Below are 25,975 nucleotides of genomic sequence, written 5' to 3' on the forward strand. Positions count from 1 at the left end.
GCCGTGGGCCATATTCCTCAATAGCGGGTACCAGTGCTGGCGTGGCCAGTCTGGGGCTATGAGAATCAGTCGTGCTCTCTCCTTTATGACTTTCAGAAGTACCTTTGTGAGGAGAGGCAATGGGGGGAAGGCATATACTGTCAGGTTTTTCCAACTGAAAGAGAGTGCGTCCACTTTCCAAGCTTGATGGTGAAGTGTCCTTGTACAAAATTTTGTTAGTTGATAGTTTTGAGGACTGGCAAACAGGTCTATGTCTGGAAGGCCCCATTTTTGAGTTATCATTGTAAATACTTGTGGATCTAGTTTCCACTCGTGGGGATCCATGATGTTTCTGCTGAGGTCGTCTGCCAATGTGTTGTTCTGTCCTGGCAGGAATTGAGCTTATAACTGAACTTGGTAAGCCAGAGCTGTGTTCCATAACATCATTGCTTGCCTGCATAGAGGGTAGGAGTGAGTACCCCCTTGTTTGTTTATGTACCACATTACTGTGGTGTTGTCCGTCTTTATTGTAAGTTGCCGTGGATGTAATAGATCCTTGAAGGCTGTCAGAGCTTTCTGTACAGCTAGCATCTCTTTTTGACTGATGTGCAGATTCCTTTGATCTGCATTCCATACGCCTTGAACGCACTGTCCTGCCATGTGTGCCCCCCAGGCGTAATCTGATGCATCTGTTGTGATAGTTTCTTGGCTGGGGGCAAGGTGAAAGGCTGACCCTTGTTGAGGTGACATGCCTGTGACCACCATAGAAATTCCTGTTGTAGGCAGGGAATGAGAGATATCATTGTGTCCAAGCTGTGCCTATGTTGAGACCATACGCTTTTTTAGGTACCACTGTAATTTCCTCATATGCAGTTTTGCAAATGGTATTAGTAGTATGCAAGATGCCATGAAGCCCAAGGCCTGCAGAATTTTTCTTGCAGTTAATTGGGTCTTTGTTGCCATTTGAAATATTGAGTCAGTTGTAGTTGTTTGTCTGGCGTCAGATAAGCCTTCTAGGCTGTTGTATTCAAGCTGGCACCCAGGAATGTCATATTTTGTGAGGGTACTAGTTTTGACTTCTTTTCGTTTACTGTGTACCCCAGGAAAATTAGTAGAGGTTTTACAAAAGCCAGATGATGTAAGAGAGTGTCCTTGCTTTCTGCCTGGATGAGGCAGTCGTCCAGGTATGGGTATATTTGAATTCCTCTTTGTCTGCAGTATGCAATTACTGGTGCCAGGCATTTTTGTGAAGACTCTGGGCGCAGTAGATAAGCCAAAGAGCAGTGCAGAGAATTAGTAATGGGTTGAACCTGTATCTTCTGCAACTTTGTCTGATAGGGACAAGCAAGAATGCCTCCTTGAGGTCCAACGTTACTAGCCATGCTTCCTTGCCCAACAAGGAAGAAGCTGCTGTAGTGTTAGCATCTTGAATTTGGGTACTTGTAAGTAAGTGTTTAGAATTGAAAGGTCCAGAATTGGTCTCCAGGCATTGTCCTTTCTGGGCACTAGAAAGAGTCTTGAGTAAAATCCTTGGCCTTGCTCTCGAGTAGGTACCAGTTGAATGGCTCTCATGTCCATGAGAGCTGTAATTTGTTTTTGTGCCTCTGCCCATTGATTTTGCGGCAGGTTTGGCATTCCTCTTTTCATTGGCAAGGTGTGAAAATGGAATCTGTATCCTCGTAAAATTATGTCTAGGACCCATTTGTCCTTTGTGACAATGTGCCAGTTGTCTGAAAAAAGTGCGAGTTTTCCTTCCAAGGGATCTGCCAAGAGAGTGTTGCTTGGCCAGATGAGGTGCAAGTCATTGAGTTTGCCTTCTGGTAGATTGGGACCTGTCTTCTCCTCCCTTCTGTGTTGTAGTGCCCCATTGGCGAGGTTTGTACTGGGCTTGTGGTTGTCCTCTGCCTCTTGGACGTCTGTATTTACCACTCTGTGGTCTGTCAGTAGCTGGAAAGGACCAATTTTTTGTTGGCCAGTTTCTGCTGAAGCAAGGGGGCTGTTCTTAGAATACGTTTTAATGGTGAGCGTCGTCGGTCTGAAAATGCCTTCAGAAATTGATGGCATTTCTGCAGCACCGACATCTTTTGCGGCAATGTCGTCGGTAGGGCCTGAACTAAATGGCTGCGTCGGCCTGGTACAGTCCACCAAAATTTCCGAAGCGGTCTCGGGTTCCAGATCTGCGGTAGTCAGGGGCTGCGTCGGAGCCTCACTGAGGACTGGAGAACCGGAGACCGGACCAGCCGAGGCCTCGGAATCTGGCTTAGGCCTGGGCTGTCTGTCCTTATCCTTGCATTTTTTGTGCACGCCGGTAGTTAGTGTCGTGCGAAATCAAAGCGTCTTTTAATAGTATGCTTATTAAACCTAGCACAAAAACGACAACTAGTGACGTCGTGGTCTGGGCCTAGGCAAGGCATGCAATAAGAATGAAAATCCTTATGGAGGTATTTGCTTCCCACAAGAAATACAATTGTTAACTTTTTCTGACATCGGTCTGAGGCAAGAAAAGTTTCTCCAACTTTATAGAAGACTTCGGTCTGAAATTCGAATTCGAAAATCTCAGGAGTTCAATCTCAGGAGTCTCCAAGAATGTCTGGAGAGAACTACATTTTTACTTCCATTCTAGTTTCTGGAGAAGGACTTATGTGTAGCAGAAAACCATATTTCTACTGCAGAAAAGGGTTTCACAATTGTGTTCACTCCTGAAGAGCTTGCCTTTGACTTTCAGTCCAAAATGGGTCGAACCAGTAAAAGAGGCATTCACAAATAATGCCTTGAAGTGCTCTGGAAAATCATACAAGTGCATCCAAGCATTTGTCCTTAAGCAAACGCCTGCATCTGTGACCCTTTGACGTGTCTTCAGTAGCATTTGAAATCAGATGCATACAGACATCAGAAAGAGATGGGTGGTCAGTTGTGAGTCCAATGTCTTTTTGTCCTATGCAGCTATGGACCCTGAGAGAGATCTGGAGAGCTTCTTGGTCAAATCTCTCTGGAACCTTGTCACGTGCCAACTAATTCATTGCCCTAAGAATGCAAGTAGCTGAAGTGTAGACCCATGTCCCAAACCTGTATAATGCTGTAGACTCCCTTTTAGGGAGATGCACTGAGGAGCTCTCTTCAGCCAGGGCCTTCTTTGTAGCTACCGCTGTCACAAGGGAATCAACTGCTGGACCCTTGCTCAAATGTGCGCAATTATGTGCCACTAGAAACCTATCTGGTTTAAGCATTATTGGTACACAGCCAAATCCAGGTCCTTCCATGCCCACCTAGAAATTAAGTCGACCATCTCATCCATGGGAGGGGACCACCCAAGAAGTAGCTGGGCCAGACCTGAAGGTCTCAAGAAAAAACAATTCCTCTTGGGAGGTACTTCAGAGGACCATCCACATTTCTGTCTCAACAGTTCAAGGATTTCCCCGAATGAGACATCCTCAAGTGGTGATCTGGGGGGCCTTCCCCTTCATCAAAATCAGTGTCTTCAGTGAGTGACTCTTGTGGGGAGTCCACCAGGTTAAGTAGTTGTGATCTGCCCTTGTTAGAAAGGATTAGCTCCTTAGCTCCAGCTTGCTTGCATCCCTAGGGGGAGTACGGACTACCTGGTCTATGGTGTTTATGTTTACAAAGTCCAGGAATCTCTGGGCCTGCAAATTTGAGTTTGTGCATGATTCCCAGTTTACAGTGGGGTATCTTAAGTCACCCAATAATATGATAATTTTATTTAATGCACAAATGTTTCCTTTTTCCATGGTAAGGACAACTTGGGGGAGCAGGTTTCTTGTTTAGACTCCTAGCATTGAGTAGTAATAGTTTTAGATTTTCTTGGGTTGGTTCTGCTAAGTTGGAATGTTTGTCACGGTTTGGCAAAAAAAAGGTACAATGGAGAAGGACAATGTTTTAGCCAAAATGCAAAAGCCTAGAGGGGGCAGGTGCAGATCATCCCTACCAAAACAACATGGTCTGCTGACCGTATCCTCCCAGGCTAATAAATATTGGATGCCTTGGAGTGACATCAAAAACGAAGCCAATTATTGAAGTCAATCATCTTTTGCTCATACTATGGCCTCATCCCTGGAGAAGGTAAAGTGCTGCTCAGTGCTAGGCTCATATCAGCCTGGGATATAGTGCCATCCACATGGATTATGACAGAGTAATAAAAGTAAAGTGCTGCTCAGTGCTAGGCTCGTATCAGCCCGGGACATAGTGCCATCCACATGGACTATGACAGAGTAATAAAGGTAAAGGGCTGCTCAGTGGTAGGCTCATATCAGCCTGGGACATAGTGCCATCCACATGGATTAGGATGGATTAATACTCACAGTTGTGGTCTAACAACATCTTCAGTGTGTGCATGATCTGTTGGATCTTAGCCCCTTCTAAGCAAGTGACCATGACTTTCTCCTTACTCAGCCTGGTCAGTAGGATGTTTCCTAAGTCCAAAACATTGGGGGGTGTGGTGGCTTGCCCCCTTGGGTTAAAAGAGGAGGCTCCATGACATGTGGCTGCACATATTGTAGTGGGTGTTGTTTTGGTGGTGTGTTTTTTTAGGCTGCTGAGGATATTTTTTGTAGGTGGAATACCTGGGAGGTTTTGAAAGATAACATTTAACAGCCTCAGCAAATGTGGGTCTAGGTGTCTGAGTACTGTGTGTGGTTGCTGTAGTATGTGCATTTACAATAACATGACTGATATTACGAGTGCTTGTATGCGAGATTGTTAGCCTCCAGTGACACACTGTAAATACATCTCTCACATACCTTATCAGTTACCTGGTTGTCAGTAAACATGAAGCAGTTGTTACACAGCTTCAAAATGCCCATTTCCACTAAACTGGCTGTGGAGATAGCAAGAAAGTTCACATCAATGGTTACAGGTCCTTTTTAGAAATGTTTTTAAGGATTTCATAATGGATATTGGATTAGAATTTAACTGTCATACAGATGTGCAAGTAAGAGTAGGTGGTGTGTCTAAGGGTGAGCAGATAAGCAGAAATAGAGAGTGAAATATGTAGGGATTAAAGTATGAGAGAATATGAATGAAAGAATTGGAGTTAATTATGAGGAGCTACTGCAGATGGTTATGAGTCTGTGCAGCTCAACCCATAAAGCCACCTAAATGGTGTGAAAAATAAAGTGTATTACATACTCTGTGTTCTCCCACTGAAAACAATGGCACATTCTGGAAATAGTCTCAGAGAAAGGGAATCCCTCACAGGGAGATTCAGATAGCATGCTCTCCTCTGAGTCTGAATCACAAATCTGAGGAGAAAAACATCCATCTGTCTCATCACACTCCTATACAGATTCAATAACTTGAATCTGTTTAGGAAATAGGAATCCCTTTTTCTTTTACTAGAAAACATTTACTAAAAGGGTGAAATGGCCTGTTAAGACCCTGATCCAGAGCTAATAAACTACTCCTGTCCAATGAAACTGGAGCAGGTGAAGATAAATGTTTACTTTTCTATTTCTTTTTGGCTGGAAAGTTAGGGCAGAGTTTGTAATGGCAACAACATTTTCCCCAGAGATGGTTACAACATTCTGGCTAAGCATGGGCACCTTCTGTGCCCTATCTCCCAACACCGACACAAGTGGTTCTCCCTTGCTCACTAAGGGGACCAAACAACCACAGAGGATGTTGCTAACCCCCGGTCCACTGCTGCTACATGGACAAGGGAAAAAAGAGAAGTAGTCTGAGGAACTAGCTTTGGCCTTAAGCGTCAACCAGCTGTGGCTGAGGTGAACTGCTAGTTAAAAAGAGAAGTAGTCTGAGGAACTAGCTTTGGCCTTGAGCGTCAACCAGCTGTGGCTGAGATGAACTGCAAGCTAGCTGTGGTGGCAAAAGTTGTTTAGTCAACTTTTTCTTTTTATGAATGGAGGGAGGATTGACCATGGAGTCTGCAGCCTGTTTCACTGTAAAGCCAAAATGTGTGTCTTTCCTGTGGAAACTAAGCAGTACAAGTGATAAAAATATAAAAGGTATTTCTAAGTAACTTTTCCTGGCTCAAACACAGCAAAAAGCACTATACTACAATTTATCAGCCCTAAAAAATAATTTAAGCACAATTTCTCCACAAAAGAAAAAAAAAACAGTTTAAGAAAGTTTAAAATAACAAACTGTCAGAAACCAAAGAGCACTCCCATTCAAAAGTACACTAAAGTTACAGGACAGTCAATAAAAACACATTCCTAGCTTAAAAATACCTTCCTAAACAGGAAAGTAAGTTTAAACAATAAATAAAATTATGATGGCTTTTCCTCATAGGGAGCTTATCTGTCCAACAAAGGAACAGCACAAGCTTACAGTAGATCTTCAAAAGCCAGCAGAGTACTCTCCAGTGGCAGGAAAGATCTGAAGGGCTTGGAGCCAAAACCTATCTTTTGGTTTAGCTCTGATCAAGAACAGTTTGAGCACATGGAAGTGCCTTGAAGCTTTGGAAGATGGCTGGTTGTTATACCCTATGCAGGATATAATTTGTGTAGCTTTGGCTACTGCAGCAGTGATCAATATGATTAACATTCCTACATTCCCAATCATTATCAAGTGTTTTGCACTGGAAACAGTTTAGCTTTCTTATCAGATTCTAAGTAAAATCAGTTGGATTTACTACTAGAATTTTGTAAAGGAATGCATAAAATTCCTGGACCCTATAAAATGGTTGGGTTTGTTCAAAGCAGGGAGTTGGAAGTCTGGCTTCCCAGATGCAGCTTCAAAGACATCCACAATAACGTCCAGAAACAGGAGGGGCAGACAGTGGTTTTGGGTGTCCAGTCCCAAGATCCATTTATCTTTTCAGGGATGCGGACACTTCTGTGGGTTGCCATTTAAAATGATCTGTCTTCAAAGTCTCTCCAAATGAGATGTACTCTTTGTCCTAGTCACCTGTACCATATACTAATAGTAAAGAAAGCTAGGAATTATAGGCCAATTACTCCCCATCTTCTGAATAGGAGAAGCCTGACTCACTCACTCTCTCTGAACAAGTCTCTCTCTTTCTTTTAGTTTCAAAGAAGTGATTTCAGAAACGGACATTTGGTTAGGAACTGGTGGCAGATCCTGAGGTTGTCTAAACAAATCTAGTGATGAGGGCTGCAAGGTTGAGGAGAGGAAATGAAATGTGGCACAAGCTGTGAAATGGATGTCTGCTGACGGGATAAGAGTCCTAATCAAGCGGTCTACCACCAGGGATTTGCAAGCTCGATGGGGGGACATCTTTGAGCTGACCTTAGAGCTGTGAGCATCTTCTTTTACTACAATGGCAGGGATACTGCCATCCTCTTCCATAAATCCTCATGTTTTTATAAACCTCTGATGCTTTGCACCCAGCATATGGCTCAATCAGAATAAAAGCTTCTTTACTTAAGAAGGTGATGAGAGCACAGTGGCCTGCAGAATGGTAGAACAGCAATGAGAGACACTTCAGTAGCAGCAGACATCATCTCGTCTGTCTGTGAATGTGCATCTACATGCTCACAACTAAAGACCAAGTAAGGCTGGACACACTGAGTAGATCAGCAGTCCCCAACCATTCTATCTGTGGGCGCAATTCTCCTTTCTCTCTGTCTTTCTTTCTGCGGAAGACATCTGTGTAAGCTGATGCTAGTGTCCAACACATTTGACATCTTACTTGGTGAGGTATGAAAGCCTTTTGCTGGATGCCTAATTTTCTACTCCTAATGTTTTTTTCTACTAAAATCAGCACAGATGTTACGGGTGGATATATTGTACTTGGGCTCTGAATAATACACCTACTGGACTCAAAGGTCCTTTAACAGTTATCTGTCTCTTACACGCAAACAGAAACTTTCTTCTAGGCAGAAATACCATTCACCTCAGTGTACATTAGTTAAAAGGCTGACTAAATTATCCCACCAGCTAAATTATATCCGGCTTCTCTTAACACACAACATTATACATAATCCCACTTCCTGCTCCGCTATTAGTACAATTCTCCACCACTACCTCCCAAATCATTACCTTCGATCTTCTGACAAAAATCTGTTTAACATCTATAAATCTTACCAAAAAAAAAAAAAAAAAAAAAAACACAGCAGTGAAAGTCTGTGCCACACTTTGTAGCAAAAGTATGGAATACACTCCCTGCTCCAATCAAGGCAATATATAACGTTCATTTATTTAAACCTCAACAAAAGGAATTGCTCTCAAAATCTTGGCTTTGCACATGCTGCTCTCCTGACTAATAACTTTATGTCCTGCTCCTCTAATACCTACACACATCCTATCTCTGTGTTATCTATCTTAAAGTTGCTTTTGCTCATTATTTCCATGTCTCCATATCCACTTATCACATGGAACAAACACTTATTTCTCACTTCCCATGTCTCCCATATCTACTTATCACCTGGAACAAACACTTATTTCTCACTTCCCATGTCTCCCATACCCACTTATCACCTGGAACAAACACTTATTTCTCACTGCCCATGTCTCCCATATCCACTTATCACCTGGAACAAACACTTATTTCTCACTGCCCATGTCTCCCATATCCACTTATCACCTGGAACAAACACTTATTTCTCACTTCCCATGTCTCCCATATCCACTTATCACCTGGAACAAACACTTATTTCTCACTTCCCATGTCTCCCATATCCACTTATCACCTGGAACAAACACTTATTTCTCACTCTCTCCAGGTCCTCTTTTCCTCATGTTTTGCTCATTATTTCCCATGTCTCCCCATATCCACTTATCACCTGGAACAAACACTTATTTCTCACTCTCTCCAGGTCCTCTTTTCCTCATGTTTTGTTCATTATTTCCCATGTCTCCCATATCCACTTATCACCTGGAACAAACACTTATTTCTCACTCTCTCCAGGACCTCTTTTCCTCATGTTTTGTTCATTATTTCCCATGTCCCCATATCCACTTATCACCTGGAACAAACACTTATTTCTCACTCTCTCCAGGTCCTCTTTTCCTCATGCGTTTGTTCATTATTTCCCATGTCTCCCATATCCACTTATCACCTGGAACAAACACTTATTTCTCACTCTCTCCAGGACCTCTTTTCCTCATGTTTTGTAGATTATTTCCCAAGTCTCCCATATCCACTTATCACATGAAAGAAACACTTATTTCTCACTCTTTCTAGGACCTCTTTTCCTCATGTTTTGTTCATTATTTCCCATGTCCCATATCCACTTATCACCTGGAACAAACACTTATTTCTCACTTCCCATGTCTCCCATATCCACTTATCACCTGGAACAAACACTTATTTCTCACTTCCCATGTCTCCCATATCCACTTATCACCTGGAACAAACACTTATTTCTCACTTCCCATGTCTCCCATATCCACTTATCACCTGGAACAAACACTTATTTCTCACTCTCTCCAGGTCCTCTTTTCCTCATGCGTTTGTTCATTATTTCCCATGTCTCCCATATCCACTTATCACCTGGAACAAACACTTATTTCTCACTCTCTCCAGGTCCTCTTTTCCTCATGTTTTGTTCATTATTTCCCATGTCCCCATATCCACTTATCACCTGGAACAAATACTTATTTCTCACTCTCTCCAGGTCCTCTTTTCCTCATGTTTTGTTCATTATTTCCCATGTCCCCATATCCACTTATCACCTGGAACAAACACTTATTTCTCACTCTCTCCAGGACCTCTTTTCCTCATGTTTTGCTCATTATTTCCCATGTCCCCATATCCACTTATCACCTGGAACAAACACTTATTTCTCACTTCCCATGTCTCCCATATCCACTTATCACCTGGAACAAACACTTATTTCTCACTTCCCATGTCTCCCATATCCACTTATCACCTGGAACAAATACTTATTTCTCACTCTCTCCAGGTCCTCTTTTCCTCATGCGTTTGTTCATTATTCCCATGTCTCCCATATCCACTTATCACCTGGAACAAACACTTATTTCTCACTCTCTCCAGGTCCTCTTTTCCTCATGTTTTTTCATTATTTCCCACGTCCCCATATCCACTTATCACCTGGAACAAACACTTATTTCGCACTCTCTCCAGGTCATCTTTTCCTCATGTTTTGTTCATTATTTCCCACGTCCCCATATCCACTTATCACCTGGAACAAACACTTATTTCGCACTCTCTCCAGGTCCTCTTTTCCTCATGTTTTGTTCATTATTTCCCATGTCCCCATATCCACTTATCACCTGGAACAAACACTTATTTCTCACTCTCTCCACGTCCTCTTTTCTTCATGTTTTATTCATTATTTCCCATGTCCCCATATTCACTTATCACCTGGAACAAAAACTTATTTCTCACTCTCTCCAGGTCCTCTTTTCCTCATGTTTTGTTCATTATTTCCCATGTATCCATATCCACTTATCACCTGGAACAAACACTTATTTCGCACTCTCTCCAGGACCTCGTTTCCTCATGTTTTGTTCATTATTTCCCATGTCCTATATCCACTTATCACCTGGAACAAACACATTTCTCACTCTCTCCAGGTCCTCTTTTCCTCATGTTTTGTTCATTATTTCCCATGTCCCATATCCACTTATCACCTGGAACAAACACTTATTTCTCACTTCCCATGTCTCCCATATCCACTTATCACCTGGAACAAACACTTATTTCTCACTTCCCATGTCTCCCATATCCACTTATCACCTGGAACAAATACTTATTTCTCACTCTCTCCAGGTCCTCTTTTCCTCATGTTTTGTTCATTATTTCCCATGTCTCCATATCCACTTATCACCTGGAACAAACACTTATTTCTCACTCTCTCCAGGACCTCTTTTCCTCATGTTTTGTTCATTATTTCCCATGTCTCCCATATCCACTTATCACCTGGAACAAACACTTATTTCTCACTTCCCATGTCTCCCATACCCACTTATCACATGGAACAAACACTTATTTCTCACTTCCCATGTATCCATATCCACTTATCACCTGGAACAAACACTTATTTCTCACTCTCTCCAGGACCTCTTTTCCTCATGTTTTGTTCATTATTTCCCATGTCCCCATCATATCCACTTATCACCTGGAACAAACACTTATTTCTTGCTCTCTCCAGGTCCACTTTTCCTCATGTTTTTGTTAATTATTTCCCATGTCTCCCATATCCACTTATCACCTGGAACAAACACTTATTTCTCACTTCCCATGTCTCCCCATATCCACTTATCACCTGGAACAAACACTTATTTCTCACTCTCTCCAGGTCCTCTTTTCCTCTTGTTTCGTTCATTATTTCTCATGTCTCCCACATCCACTTATCACCTGGAACAAACACTTATTTCTCACTTCCCATGTCTCCCATATCCACTTATCACCTGGAACAAACACTTATTTCTCACTCTCTCCAGGACCTCTTTTCCTCATGTTTTGTTCATTATTTCCATGTCTCCCATATCCACTTATCACCTGGAACAAACACTTATTTCTCACTCTCTGCAGGACCTCTTTTCCTCATGTTTTTTTTCATTATTTTCCATGTCCCCATATCCACTTATCACCTGGAACAAACACTTATTTCTCACTTTCCATGTCTCCCATATCCACTTATCACCTGGAACAAACACTTATTTCTCACTTCCCATGTCTCCCATATCCACTTATCACCTGGAACAAACACTTATTTCTCACTTCCCATGTCTCCCATATCCACTTATCACCTGGAACAAACATTTATTTCTCACTCTCTCCAGGTCCTCTTTTCCTCATGTTTTGTTCATTATTTCCCATGTCCCCATATCCACTTATCACCTGGAACAAACACTTATTTCTCACTCTCTCCAGGTCCTCTTTTCCTCATGTTTTGTTCATTATTTCCCATGTATCCATATCCACTTATCACCTGGAACAAACACTTATTTCTCACTCTCTCCAGGACCTCTTTTCCTCATGTTTTGTACATTATTTCCCATGTCCCCATATCCACTTATCACCTGGAACAAACACTTATTTCTCACTTCCCATGTCTCCCATATCCACTTATCACCTGGAACAAACACTTATTTCTCACTTCCCATGTCTCCCATACCCACTTATCACCTGGAACAAACACTTATTTCTCACTTCCCATGTCTCCCATACCCACTTATCACCTGGAACAAACACTTATTTCTCACTTCCCATGTCTCCCATACCCACTTATCACGTGGAACAAACACTTATTTCTCACTTCCCATGTCTCCCATATCCACTTATCACCTGGAACAAACACTTATTTCTCACTTCCCATGTCTCCCATATCCACTTATCACCTGGAACAAACACTTATTTCTCACTTCCCATGTCTCCCATATCCACTTACCACCTGGAACAAACACTTATTTCTCACTTCCCATGTCTCCCATATCCACTTATCACCTGGAACAAATACTTATTTCTCGCTCTCTCCAGGTCTTTTCCTCGTTACTCAGCATTTGAATGTCCCCTCTGACATTTACGTTATCAGTGAGTAATACACTCACTCACTTAAAACATGTCGACACATTTCAATGCTACATCATATTGTATTTATCTTCTTTTATTGGTATATGTACTATTTTTCATGTTATACGTGTATTAATACTGGTATTAATCTATATATTTTCAATATATTGTAATATGATGTCAGTTTTCACCTCTGTATATTTATCTTCTCTTTTTAAATTTGTGGAGCTTTTCTCCCTGGGCCTCCTCTGAAAATTGATAAAAATTATCCTGTTGGACTTCCTCAGTAAACAAATTTCACTAAAAAAATAAAGTCAATACATGAAAGCTACCAGCAAATCTCTAAAGAAAAAAGAATAGAAACTGTCTGCAGATGGTTACTTACATGCCCAGAGTAGAATCAGAGGCCTAGCAATGCCACCTAACTCATAAACGCAACACATACTCATCAGCTGAAGCCAGTGTCAGTGGGTCAGCCAGTAGCATACGCCTAGCAGTGCCATCTAAATAATAAACACTAGTTAAATGTGTACACTCATGAGCTGAAGCCAGTGTCAGTGGGTCAGCCAGTAGCATATGCCTAGCAGTGCCATCTAAATAATAAACACTAGTTAAATGTGTACACTCATGAGCTGAAGCCAGTGTCAGTGGGTCAGCCAGTAACATACGTATCTTTGATTTTTATTCTCACACCAGGAACGGGGATTAATTTTCTAATACTGATTTTGTGTTGCAGCACATGTAAACTGAAGTTCACTTAACTAAGTTGGTCATAACTCAGGTGGATATAAAAGATTTCACAGCACTTACTAAAAAAAAAGGGTTGGGAGGGTGGCCTAATGGCTAAGGTGTTTGCCTTACAAACACAAGGTGCAGGGTTTGAGTTTCACAAGGGATAACTGGCTAGACTTAAAATGGTTCGCAAGGGCAGTTAGCCTAGTACTAATCTATGAACCTATGAACCTATAAATAAATTGTGACAAGAAACAACTAAAGCCAGCCACAGGCAGATATCACATTTATACTGGGAGCATACAGACATCCTAAGGAAGGTGGGGTCCAGCTTGGTCAGGGAGAGAAGGATGTTTTGTTCTGAAAGACTGGCCAGACGTCTGAACTTTGCCTGTGGCAGAAATCCTTTTTGTGACATAAGAAAAATGTAAAGGAAGTATATTGCCAAAAGTTCTGTACATGTGTAGCTTTTCTCCCCAGGCCTTCCCTGAAAATGGGTTTCTGACCCAGTTAGACTTCCCCAGTCAACAAATGTCAATCAATCAATCAATCAATCAATAAGTGACAGTTCCATACAGTAAAAAAATAATAATTAGAATTTTAAAGAGCAGCGGTAGCATTGTTGCCTCACAGCAAGAGGTTCTCCCGTTCGATTCTCGGTTGGAATGCGGGGAGTGCCTTCTGTGTGGAGTCTGCATGTCCTCCCGCGGTTGGGTGGGTGTTCGAAAGACATGCGTAAATGGGTGTGCCTTTGTTGAAGGTTGAACATCGAGCTGGCATCTCAGCGGTCGTAAAAATCTACTGCCAATCATTAGCAGACCGGAGTTCTGCTGTGGAGACCCCTAACCGGGAAAAAGACAAAAGACAAACATACATAACACTGGATGAGCTCCCTTCCGCAAGTGGGATGGATTCCTAGAATCTGGGTCCAAGTATGAACAGTAACTTGTACACTGGAGCTTTGCTTTATAGGGCTGTAATGTAGGTGGTGTGTGGTTCTGCTTCTGAGTCTGTAGAAGGGTGTTTGTTTAATTAGCTAAGCTGCTAAGAGTGGGATGGATTGGTTATTTAGGAGTTTATTCTGAATAGCTGTGAACCTAAGAGAAGGTTAAGCCCTTTATTCAAACTGCAACAGTGATTCATATGAAGAATGTCTACCAGACAGCAATAGTTTTGCCTGATCCGGTTAAGTATGATCACAAAACAATTTCCATAGTGGTTACTTGTCAAGTGCTAATCACTAAAAGACATTGGACTGCACCCTTTCAAACCCTTCATTACCCAACAACAAGTTAATTTACAAAAATAACATTAACTTTACCTCAATAATGTCTCGGATTTCACACTTTGTTTCCAAAGCATCCAGCTTCAGCTGTGCTGTTCCAATAACACGTTCAGACTTGAATAGGTTCCTACAATTGAAAAGTAAGACTTGAAACTAGGCTGAAAACTGTTCTCAGTAAGGAAAAGGGTCAGGGGAAATCTTAAAGTATATTAAAAAAGTCTGATATTGTTAATGATGAAGTTCAAAACTGATTTAAAAAACAAAAACAGAATTTCTTTGCCTAGTTCTGAGATAAAGAAAACAGCAAGGTTAACCAGCTGTTTTTTCCCTGTTCTTTTATAAATCTGAAACACACACTTTTTTTCCTGTTGTTTTATAAATGTAAAATAGACTATCTTTCCAACATTTTTAATGGTCATGCTCAACAACCTCTTGCAACCTTCACTAGCTCAACCAATAACTTTCTCTCCAACCCTCAATGAACCTGCACATTGCACTCATATCAAAACCTGGGTTGTTGACCCTCACATTTTACCTTCAAAGTATCACCTCAACCAAAAGATACTAGGGGACATATAAAAGATATACAAGTGCAAATTTCAGGACACTGCACTCCTGGGACACCCTTCACCAACCACACACAGTGCACTCCCAGGGCACCCTTCACCAATCATGCACAATGCACTTCCGGGTTACCCTACAGCAACCACACACACTGCACTATTGGGGCACCCTTCAGCAATCACACACACTGCACTCCCATGGCATGCTTCACCAACCACACATGCTGCACTACTGGGGCACCCTTCGCCAATCATGCACACTGCACTCCTAGGGCACACTACACCAATCTCACACGCTGCACTCCCATGGCACTCTACACCAATCATGCACACTGCACTCCTTGGGAACCCTTGACCAATCAAGCACACTGCATTCCTGGGGTTCACCAGACCAATCATGTACACTTTACTCCTTGGGCAAACCACATGAATCATGCACACTGCACTCCTAGGGTACCCTACACCAATCAAGCACCCTGTACTCCTAGGGTACCCAACACCAATCATACACACTGCACTCCTAGGGCACCCTACATCAATCATGCACACTTCACTCCTAGGGCACCATACACCAATCAGGCACACTGCACCCCTTAGGCACTCTATATGCTGCTCTTCATGTGGCCCTACTGACTGTATTCACTGCTCTCCATGTGGCCCTACTGAGCTTACACCTTGCTCTTCATGTGGCCGTACTGACTCTATACACTGCTCTTCATGTGGCACTACTGACTCTATATTCTACTCTTCGTGTGGCCCTACTGACTCTATACACAACTCTTCACATGGCCTTTATGATCAGACTGCTCTCTTTCAAACTCTTACCAATCCTTCAGACTGCTCTCTTTCCTTTGCTTACCAACTTAGAACACTGCTCCTTCTGTAGCCTTACTGACCTTACACAGCATTCCTTTTGCAGCCTTACTGACCCTACACAGCATTCCTTCAGTAGCCTTACTGACCTTATACAGCATTCCTTCTGCAGACTTACTGACCTTACACAGCATTCCTTCTGTAACATTACTGACCTTACAAAGCACTCCTTCTGTAGCCTTACTGACCTTACACAGCTTTCCTTCTGTAGTCTTGCTGACTTACACAGCATTCCTGCTGTAGCTTTACTGACCTTACACAACATTCCCTCTGTAGTAGCCTTAATGACCTTACACAGCATTCCTTCTGTAGTAGCCTTACTGACCTTACACAGCATTCCTTCTGTAGCCTTACTGACCTTACACAGCACTCCTTCTGTAGTAGCCTTACTGACCTTACACAGCATTCCTTCTGTAGCCTTACTGACCTTAGACAGCATTCCTCATGTAGCCTTACTGACCTTACACAGCATTCCTTCTGTAGCCTTACTGACCTTACACAGCACTCCTTCTGTAGCCTTACTGCCCTTACACAACACTCCTTCTGTAGCTTTACTGACCTTACACAGCACTCCTTCTGTAGCCTTACTGCCCTCACACAGCACTCCTTCTGTAGCCTTACTGACCTTACACAGCATTCCTTCTATAGCCTTAATGACCTTACACAGCATTCCTCCTGTAGCCTTAATGACCTTACACTGCATTGCTTTGGTAGCCTTAATGACCTTACACAGCACTCCTTCTGTAGTCTTAGTCTGATCTACTGATCATGGACACCTCTCCTTCAGTCCTGCTATTGTCCTGTAGCCTTACTGACCTTACACAGCATTCCTCCTGTAGCCTTACAGACCTTACACAGCACTCCTTCTGTAGCCTTACTGACCTTACACAGCATTCCTCCTGCAGCCTTACTGACCTTACACAGCATTCCTTCTGTAGTAGCCTTACTGACCTTACACTGCATTCCTCCTCTAGCCTTACTGACCTTACACTGACTTCCTTCTGTAGCCTTACTGACCTTACACAGCATTCTTTCTGTAGCCTTACTGACCTTACACAGCATTCCTTCTGTAGCCTTACTGACCTTACACTGCATTCCTTCTGTAGATGCCTTACTGACCTTACACTGCATTCCTTCTGTAGATGCCTTACTGACCTTACACAGCATTCCTCCTGCAGCCTTACTGACCTCACACAGCATTCCTTCTGTAGCCTTATTGACCTTACACAGCATTCCTCCTGCAGCCTTACTGACCTCACACAGCATTCCTTCTGTAGCCTTATTGACCTTACACAGCATTCCTTCTGTAGCTTTACTGACCTTACACAGCAATCCTCCTGTAGCCTTACTGAACTTGCACTGCATTCCTTCTGTAGCCTTACTGACCTTACACAGCATTCCTGCTGCAGTCTTACTGACCTTACACAGCATTCCTTTTGTAGCCTTACTGACCTTGCACAGCATTCTTTTTGTAGCCTTACAGACCTTACACAGCATTCCTTCTGTAGCCTTAGTGACCTTACACAGCATTCCTACTGTAGCCTTACTGACCTTACACAGCATTTCTTCTGTAGCCTTACTGACCCAACACAGCACTCCTTCTGTAGTAGCCTTACTGACCTTATACTGCATTCCTTCTGTAGCCTTACTGACATTACACTGCATTCCTTCTGTAGCCTTACTGACCTTACACTGCATTCCTTCTGTAGCTTTATGGACCTTACACTGCATTCCTTCTGTAGTATCCTTACTGACTTACACTGTATTCCTTCTGCAGCCTTACTAACCTTACACAGCATTCCTTCTGTAGCCTTACTGACATTACACTGCATTCCTCCTGTAGCCTTACTGACCTGACACTGCATTCCTTCTGCAGTCTTACTGACCTTACACTGCATTCCTTCTGTAGCCTTACTGACCTTACACAGCATTGCTTCTGTAGAATTATTGACCTTACAAAGCATTCCTTCTGTAGCCTTACTGACCTTACACAGCACTCTTTCTGTAATCTTAGTCTGATCTACTGATCATGGACACCTCCTTTAGTCCTCCTACTTTCCTGAAGCCTTACTGACCTTACACACTACTCCTGTAGCCTTACTGACCTTACACAGCACTCCTTCTGTAGCCTTACTGACCTTACACAGCATTCCTCATGTAACCTTGCTGACCTTACACAGCATTCCCTTTGTAGTAGCCTTACTGACCTTACGCAGCATTCCTTATGTAGCCTTAATGACCTTACACACCATTCTTTCTGTAGCCTTAATGACCTTACACCGCATTCTTTCTGTAGCCTTACTGACCTCACACAACACTCCTTCTGCAGTAGCCTTACTGACTTTAACACTGCATTCCTTCTGTAGCCTTACTGACTTTACACAGCATTCCTTCTGTAGCCTTAGTGACCTCACACACCATTCCTTCTGTAGCCTTACTGACATTACACAGCATTCCTCCTGTAGCCTTACTGACCTTACACAGCATTCCTCCTGCAGCCTTACTGACCTCACACAGCATTCCTCGTGTAGCCTTACTGACCTTATACTGCATTCCTTCTGTAGCCTTACTGACCTTACACAGCATTCCTCCTGTAGCCTTACTGACCCAACACAGCACTCCTTCTGTAGTAGCCTTACTGACCTTACAATGCATTCCTTCTGCAGCCTTACCGACCTTACACAGCATTCCTTCTGCAGCCTTACCGACCTTACACATCATTCCTTCTGTAGCCTTACTGACCTTACACAGCATTCCTTCTGTAGTAGCCTTACTGACCTTACACAGCATTCCTCCTGTAGCCTTACTGACCTTGCACAGCATTCCTTCTATAGTAGCCTTACTGACCTTACACTGCATTCCTCCTTTAGCCTTACTGAACTTACAGCGCATTCCTTCTGTAGCCTTACTGACCTTACACAGCATTCCTTCCATAGCAGCCTTACTGACTTACACTGCATTCCTTCTGCAGCCTTACTGAACTTACAGCGCATTCCTTCTGTAGCCTTACTGACCTTACACAGCATTCCTTCTGTAGCCTTACTGACCATACACAGCATTCTTCCTGTAGCCTTACTGACCTCACACAGCATTCCTTCTGTAGCCTTACTGACCTTACACAGCATTCCTTTTGTAGCCTTACTGACCTTACACAGCATTCCTTTTGTAGCCTTAATGACCTTACACTGCATTCCTTCTGTAGCCTTACTGACCTTACACAGCATTCCTCCTGTAGCCTTACTGACCTTACACAACACCTTACACAGCACTCCTTCTGTAGCCTTACTGACCTTACAAAGCATTCCTTCTGTAGCCTTAATGACCTTACACCGCATTCTTTCTGTAGCTTTACTGACCTCACACAGCACTCCTTCTGTAGTAGCCTTACTGACCTTACACTGCATTCCTTCTGCAGCCTTAATGACTTAACACTGCACTCCTTCTGTAGCCTTACTGACTTACACAGCACTCCTTCTGTAGCCTTACTGAACTTACACTGGATCCCTTCTATAGCCTTACTGACCTTACACAGCATTCCCCCTGTAGCCTTAATGACCTTACACTGCATTGCTTCTGTAGCCTTACTGACCTTACACAGCATTGCTTCTGTAGCCTTATTGACCTTACACAGCATTCCTTCTGTAGCCTTACTGACCTTACACAGCACTCCTTCTGTAGTCTTAGTCTGATCTACTGATCATGCACACCTCCTTCAGTCCTCCTACTGTCCTGTAGCCTTACTGACCTTACACAGCATTCCTTCTGTAGCCTTACTGACCTTACACTGCATTCCTTCTGTAGCCATACTGACTTTACACTGCGTTTCTCTTGTAGCCTTACTGACCTTACACAGCATTCCTCCTGTAGCCTTACTGACCTTATATAGCATTCCTTCTGTAGCCTTACTGACCTTACACAGCATTCCTTCTGCAGCCTTACTGACCTTACAGAGCATTCCTTCTGTAGTAGCCTTACTGACTTTACACTGCATTCCTCCTGCAGCCTTACTGACCTTACACAGCATTCCTTCTGTAGCCTTACTGACCTTACACAGCATTCCTTCTGTTGCCTTACTGACCTTACACATCACTCCTTCTGTAGCCTTACTGACCTTACACTGCATTCCTTCTGTAGTAGCCTTACTGACCTTACACAGCGTTCCTTTTGTAGCCTTACTGCCCTTACACAGCATTCCTTCTGTAGCCTTACTGACCTTACACAGCACTCCTTCTGTAGCCTTACTGACCCTACACAGCACTCCTTCTGTATCCTTACTAATCTTACACAGCATTCCTTCTGCAACCTTACTGACCTTAAATAGCACTCCTTCTGTAGCTTTACTGACCTTACACAGCAGTCCCTCTGCAGCCTTACTGACCTTACACAGCATTCCTTCTGTAGCCTTACTGAGCTTACACCGCACTCCTGTAGCCTTACTGACCTTACACAGCATTCCTTCTGTAGCCTTGCTGACCTTACACAGCATTGTTTCTGTAGTCTGATCTACTGATCATGGACACCTGCTTCAGTCCTCCTACTGCCACTACAAAATCTCATGTTTGCATCCTTTACTAAGCATAAACAATATATCTGTTCTTGAAATCTTTATGGATTCACTTTCGGCTCTCATGACAACCTTTTGGGAACTTATAAACTGCTGTTACATCATTTATTACGCATTTTATAATCTGTACTCATAGCATTCAATACAGATAATACAACCTGATCTCAGAGAATACATTTTATTTTACTTATTTTAATTAAGCTATTTATTTTTTATTATTATTAATAGTTTTAATACTATGTCCTGTTAAGGAAAGCCAATAGTAGGCAAGAACCAGAGATTAAAATTCCACATACATTAAACATAAGGAACAATTACATAATGTAGTATAAGGCAGGAGGAGAAAAAAAACAGCACAGCTCTGTAAACAGTAAATCAAAAATTTTGGTTTGGCAACCTAGCATGTCTCTTTTTCTGGCCAGAAATTCTCTAAATAGTGGAATGCTCTTGAACCAAGAGAGGTCTGGCACTTACTTGCTGAGGTAGGTGCTGTGAGCTTGTCTCTTACAGAATGTTCTCTTTGTCTATTTTTTTTTTAACCTGAATTCCCGGCAAGGATGAGTGCTTGTGGCAGGCAAACAGGTATAAGTAAGTATTAGAAATCTAACTGTATGTGTGCTTTGCAAAACAAAACATGTGTGCTTAAATCAAGCCTAAGAACAGCCTTGTCATCTACTGACATACTTAAAACTAGCCACAGCTTCTGACAATTCCTCACTCGGGCATAGTACAAAAGCTAAATAAACTGAGAATAAATACTTACGTCACCCAACGGATTGCCAACTTGCTCACAGATAGGAAGTAGATAATCAAAACAGTGGAAGTTACCTCCACAGACTAGTCACCAGGAGAATCCCCAGGGTTCTGTGCTGGGAACTCTCCTGTTTGGCATCTACTTTTCTGAAGTAAAAGCCAATACCAAAGGGCTCTGGCTGACTAAGTGTGCAGATGACCACAAGCTAGGAGCAATCACTGAATCAGCAGATGACCAGCCATCCTGCAAGAAGATCTGTTCCAAATAAATCAAGACCACAGGTTCAGACCCAAAAGTATTTTATTCTCTAGCGCCTCAGTACAAAACCGTCTAGGAGTTACAAGCAAAAACTTTTTTGTGTTAAAATCAAAAAATAATGTTAGTGACAGGTTGTGGGTAAATTGGGGGTAGAGAGAATGCTGAAAACAAGAATGAACAAATGTATTTTGTTTGCACATATAACATTCTAAGTGAATAAGTTAGTAGCACTGTAAGATATTATTGGAATTTTCTCCACAAGGATAGAGATTTGAGCAAAATTTTAAGCATGCACCTTATGATGTCATACAAAAGGGGAAGAAGTTTAAAGGACATGTTTGTTCACGGAAATTTTGTCTTACCAAAAAGTAACTTAAGTGTTTGTCCAACATCTATTGGCACTTATAAATGTAACAGTTGTTCCATTTGCACATATATAATATGTTCCTTTGAATATGTGAATAAAATCAAATATGTATCAAGGGGATGTTTTTCATGTAACAGTAAGGGGGTTATTTATGCCTTAAGATGCCCATGTGGTTTATTTTATATTGGTGAAACAAAAATAAATTTTAAAGAGAGGTTAATGGAACATATCAGAGACATAAATCAAAAGGAAGACAAGATTTTGGCATGTCATTTCAGAGATGTACATGGCAGTGATTTTTCTATGCTTCAAAGTTGTATTTTAGAGCAAGTATTTGTTGAAAATGATAATGAAATTCTTTTGAAAGAAAAACTGTTACACAAAGAGTCAGTCTATATTCTTAAATATGATACTTTGGTCCCTATGGGACTGAATGGAGAGGTTAATTGGAAGTGTTTTATTGAATTGTTCGACTGTATTATTGGTTGATTGAGAATGTGTATTTTTTGTATAAAAAGTAGCACATTTCTAGTTGAGTTTTGTATCTTCTGGAAGGTTTTGTACTGAGGCACTAGAGAATAAAATGCTTTTGGGTCTGAACCAGTGGTCTTGATTTTCTCATTGTTGCTAGTTGTATGGGCATGTTCCAAATAAATAACTGGTGTCAAAATCATGGTCTGAAACTAAATGATAAAAAAAAGCATTACTGTATCTTCTGGAAAGTTATCTACCTCAAGGAACTCACATTGACAACATGCCCCAAAGTTTTGACCCGGTTGTTCAGGATTTGGGAACTTATGTGGACAGTGAACTAACTTTTGACCTACATGTGTCTGTTGTAAGAAAGTCCTATATTCCACAGCTTATAAAGAAAGGGATTGTGTCTAGATCTAGAGATGTCATTGTCCACCTTAACTCAGCCCTCATTGGGACATTTCCTGATTATAATATCCCCTTTGGCATATATCTGTCCAAACATGCAACAGCTGGAACACTCATACAGATACCTTACTAAAAGGATACAAAGCCTAAACAACACGTCCTACACTGGCCAACTCAAAGCCCTGTCACTATACTCTGTATCCTACAGACTTGCTAAGAGGTGATGCGTTTGACATAACAGGCATTCTCTGACCCATTACTGATGGATTCACTGCACATCAGCAAGTCAAATGGCATCAGAAATACTCAGTCTGGGGATCTAAACCTCTTCTGCAACATCAACAGAATGGTTTAGAGGGAAAGGTATATTTCACAGAGGATACCGCTGCTGTGGAACAGACTCCCCCCATCCACATAAAACAAACTTCACCACTGTCTATATTCAAGTCCAACTTAGTTCTACTGATGGGAAACAGAAAATTTAGCCCAGGACTGCCCTTGTAATACTAATGGACACATGCAGCCCTTAACTGCTTTATCCTAAGTATGGGTCCCCTCAAATTACCTACTGTATGATCCTATTTATTCTCATTAGGAATGTTACATAACTGACCATGGGATGGGTAAGGCTGTTTTGAGCATGACAAGGGAAATTGACTAAGCTGAAAATGGCTCACAAGGGCAGATAGCATAGTACTTACCTACAGACCTACAAGTAGTGTGAAGCCTAAAAAAACAGTAATGCTATAGATAAGTGATTTAATCCATATCCCAAATGAAAGAATCTTATTCCAAACTAAGCAGCTTTTCTGCTACAAAACACTGCAACCATACTGAAAATAAAAAGATATTAACTAAACAGCACCTAATTTGCTACAAATAGCAAAAATCTTCAAAATACCCAAAAATAAACACAAAAATTGGCAAGGGTGCTACCCAGTGGTAAAAGTCTTTTTTTTTTTTTACTATGCCTACAATAAATGTATTTATTTAATGTATCTATTAATTTGTAGGGAATGTCAGAGTGGGCAATATTACTAACAGCTAGGATATGCTGTCAAGGACAGTAGTATGTCCATCCAGCATATCAAAGCCTAGGCTGTTTTCCTCTCACATTTTATTTTTAAAGTATCACCTCAGCCACAAGATACTATTGTTCATCCATCGTTCTCGACGATGACCAAAGATATCACATCTGGGAGGTTGACTGAGTACGGTGTGTCCATCGGTGGCTGATCAGTCCGATGCAGGCTTGGAAAGCTCTGCCGTACATTGGATACAAGTGGTCATTTGAGTTGGTTGGGAATGAGTTGGATGTAGATTTATGCAGCTCATGCTTCCTCTGTGCCTCTGCGGTCCTGCTCTGCTCGTAGGAGGTAGCACCTTTGCTGATGCAGTTTCACCAGGCGGGGCGGTCTTGCGCTAGGATTTCCTAGGAGTCTGGGTCAATGCCAAAGCTCTTCAGAGAGACTTTCAATGTATCCATGAAGCACTTTTTCTGCCCACCATGTGTGCGTTTGCCTACTGCAAGTTCACCATAAAACAGTCTCTTGGGGAGGCGTGTGTCTAGCATACATACAGGTGGCCTGCCCACTTGACTTGGTCTCTCCTCAGCAGGGTGTAGATACTTGACAGTCCAGCTTGAGAGAGGACAGCTGTGTCTGGAACTTTGTCCTGCCAGGTAATCTTCAGCAGCCTTCTTAAGCAGTTCATATGGAAGCGATTCAGCTTTTTGGCATGATGCTCATACACAGTCCATGTCTCACAGGCATACAGTAATGTGGGCAGTATAACTGCCTTGTACACCTTCAGCTTTGTGGACAGTGATGCCTCTCCTCTCCCACACTGACTCCCGCAACCGTCCAAATGCAGAGCTTGCCTTGGCAATGCGTATGTCTACCGCATCATCAATGTTCACAAATCTGGAGTGTGTGCTGCCAAGGTATGTAAACTTGTCAACAGCCTTCAAGATCTCACCTTCAACGGTGATAGCTGCTTCTGCATATGTCTTCTGCGGCGCAGGCTGATGGAAAACCTCAGTCTTCTTAGCATTAATTGTGAAGCCAAAGTTTCTGCAGGCAGTGGAAAAGCAGTTCATACTCTGCTGCATCTGGGCCTCTGTGGCAGCATTGAGTGCGCAGTCATTTGCAAACTGGAAATTGCGCAGAAAGTCCTCTTCAACCTTGGTCTTGGCTTGTAGCCTCCACGGGTTAAACAGTTTGCCATCAGTTCTGTATCTAATCTTAATGCTGGTTTCTTCATCACTGCAGAAGCCATCTGCCAGCATGGCCGAGAAACCAGAAGATACTTGGAGATATATAAAGGATGCACAAGCGCAAATTTCATCAGGAATCTCTTTCCCCAGACCAAGGTACTGCAGCAGAAGCACAAGCAATTATTTACAAATGTGCATGTCAAGAGGAAAGGGGACAGCAATAGCCCACCTCATTCAAGAACAGAAAAAATAAACTCAGTGGGAAGGGAGAGGTGTATGTAATACTGAAACAGCAACCAGTCAGATGTACTTTTATGGTAAGTGCTTACACAACTATAGTATGGCTGTTCAAGGATCACTGTTACAGTATTACTAAGAGCTGGGAGACTCCAAAAAGTTGTCAAAATAAAGAGAGAGGAGGACAGAACTAGAGTCTAAAATTCCTTTGTCCTGGAGAAAGCATCACTCTTGAAATGCTTGGAGTAACTGAGAAAAGAAGGCCAGGTAGTTGCTTCTAGGATAAACCTACTATCTAATGAGCAGGTAGCTGATTCTAGGATACACCTAGTATCTAACGAGCAGGTAGCTGCTTCAAGGTTAGACCTAGTATCTAACGAGCAGGTAGCTGCTTCTAGGTTAGACCTAGTATCTAATGACCAGGTAGCTGCTTCTAGGATAAACTAGGATAAACCTAGTATCTAATGACCAGGTAGCTGCTTCTAGGATAAACTAGGATAAACCTAGCATCTAATGAGCAGGTAGCTGATTCTAGGATACACCTAGTATCTAACGAGCAGGTAGCTGCTTCTAGGTTAGACCTAGTATCTAATGACCAGGTAGCTGCTTCTAGGATAAACTAGGATAAACCTAGCATCTAATGAGCAGGTAGCTGATTCTAGGATACACCTAGTATCTAACGAGCAGGTAGCTGCTTCAAGATTAGACGTAGTATCTAACGAGCAGGTAGCTGCTTCTAGGTTAGACCTAGTATCTAATGAGCAGGTAGTTGCTTCTAGGATAAACCTACTATCTAATGAGCAGGTAGCTGATTCTAGGATACACCTAGTATCTAACGAGCAGGTAGCTGC

The 25,975-nt window shown here is 42.3% G+C and overlaps 1 protein-coding gene across 1 annotated transcript in view; it reads right to left on the minus strand.

Annotated features, from left to right (window-relative positions):
• CC2D1A (coiled-coil and C2 domain containing 1A) overlaps positions 1-25,975 on the minus strand; it is a 3,016,164-nt gene that overhangs the window by 668,686 nt on the left and 2,321,503 nt on the right. Inside the window, exon 23 of the mRNA XM_044057686.1 lies at positions 14,448-14,538. Within this exon, the coding sequence (XP_043913621.1) occupies positions 14,448-14,538 (91 nt within the window). The remainder of the gene's footprint in view (positions 1-14,447; positions 14,539-25,975) is intronic.

Source organism: Protopterus annectens, chromosome 15.part0 (assembly GCF_019279795.1).
Source record: "Protopterus annectens isolate FY-2018-M chromosome 15.part0, PAN1.0, whole genome shotgun sequence".
Taxonomy (NCBI): domain Eukaryota; kingdom Metazoa; phylum Chordata; order Ceratodontiformes; family Protopteridae; genus Protopterus; species Protopterus annectens.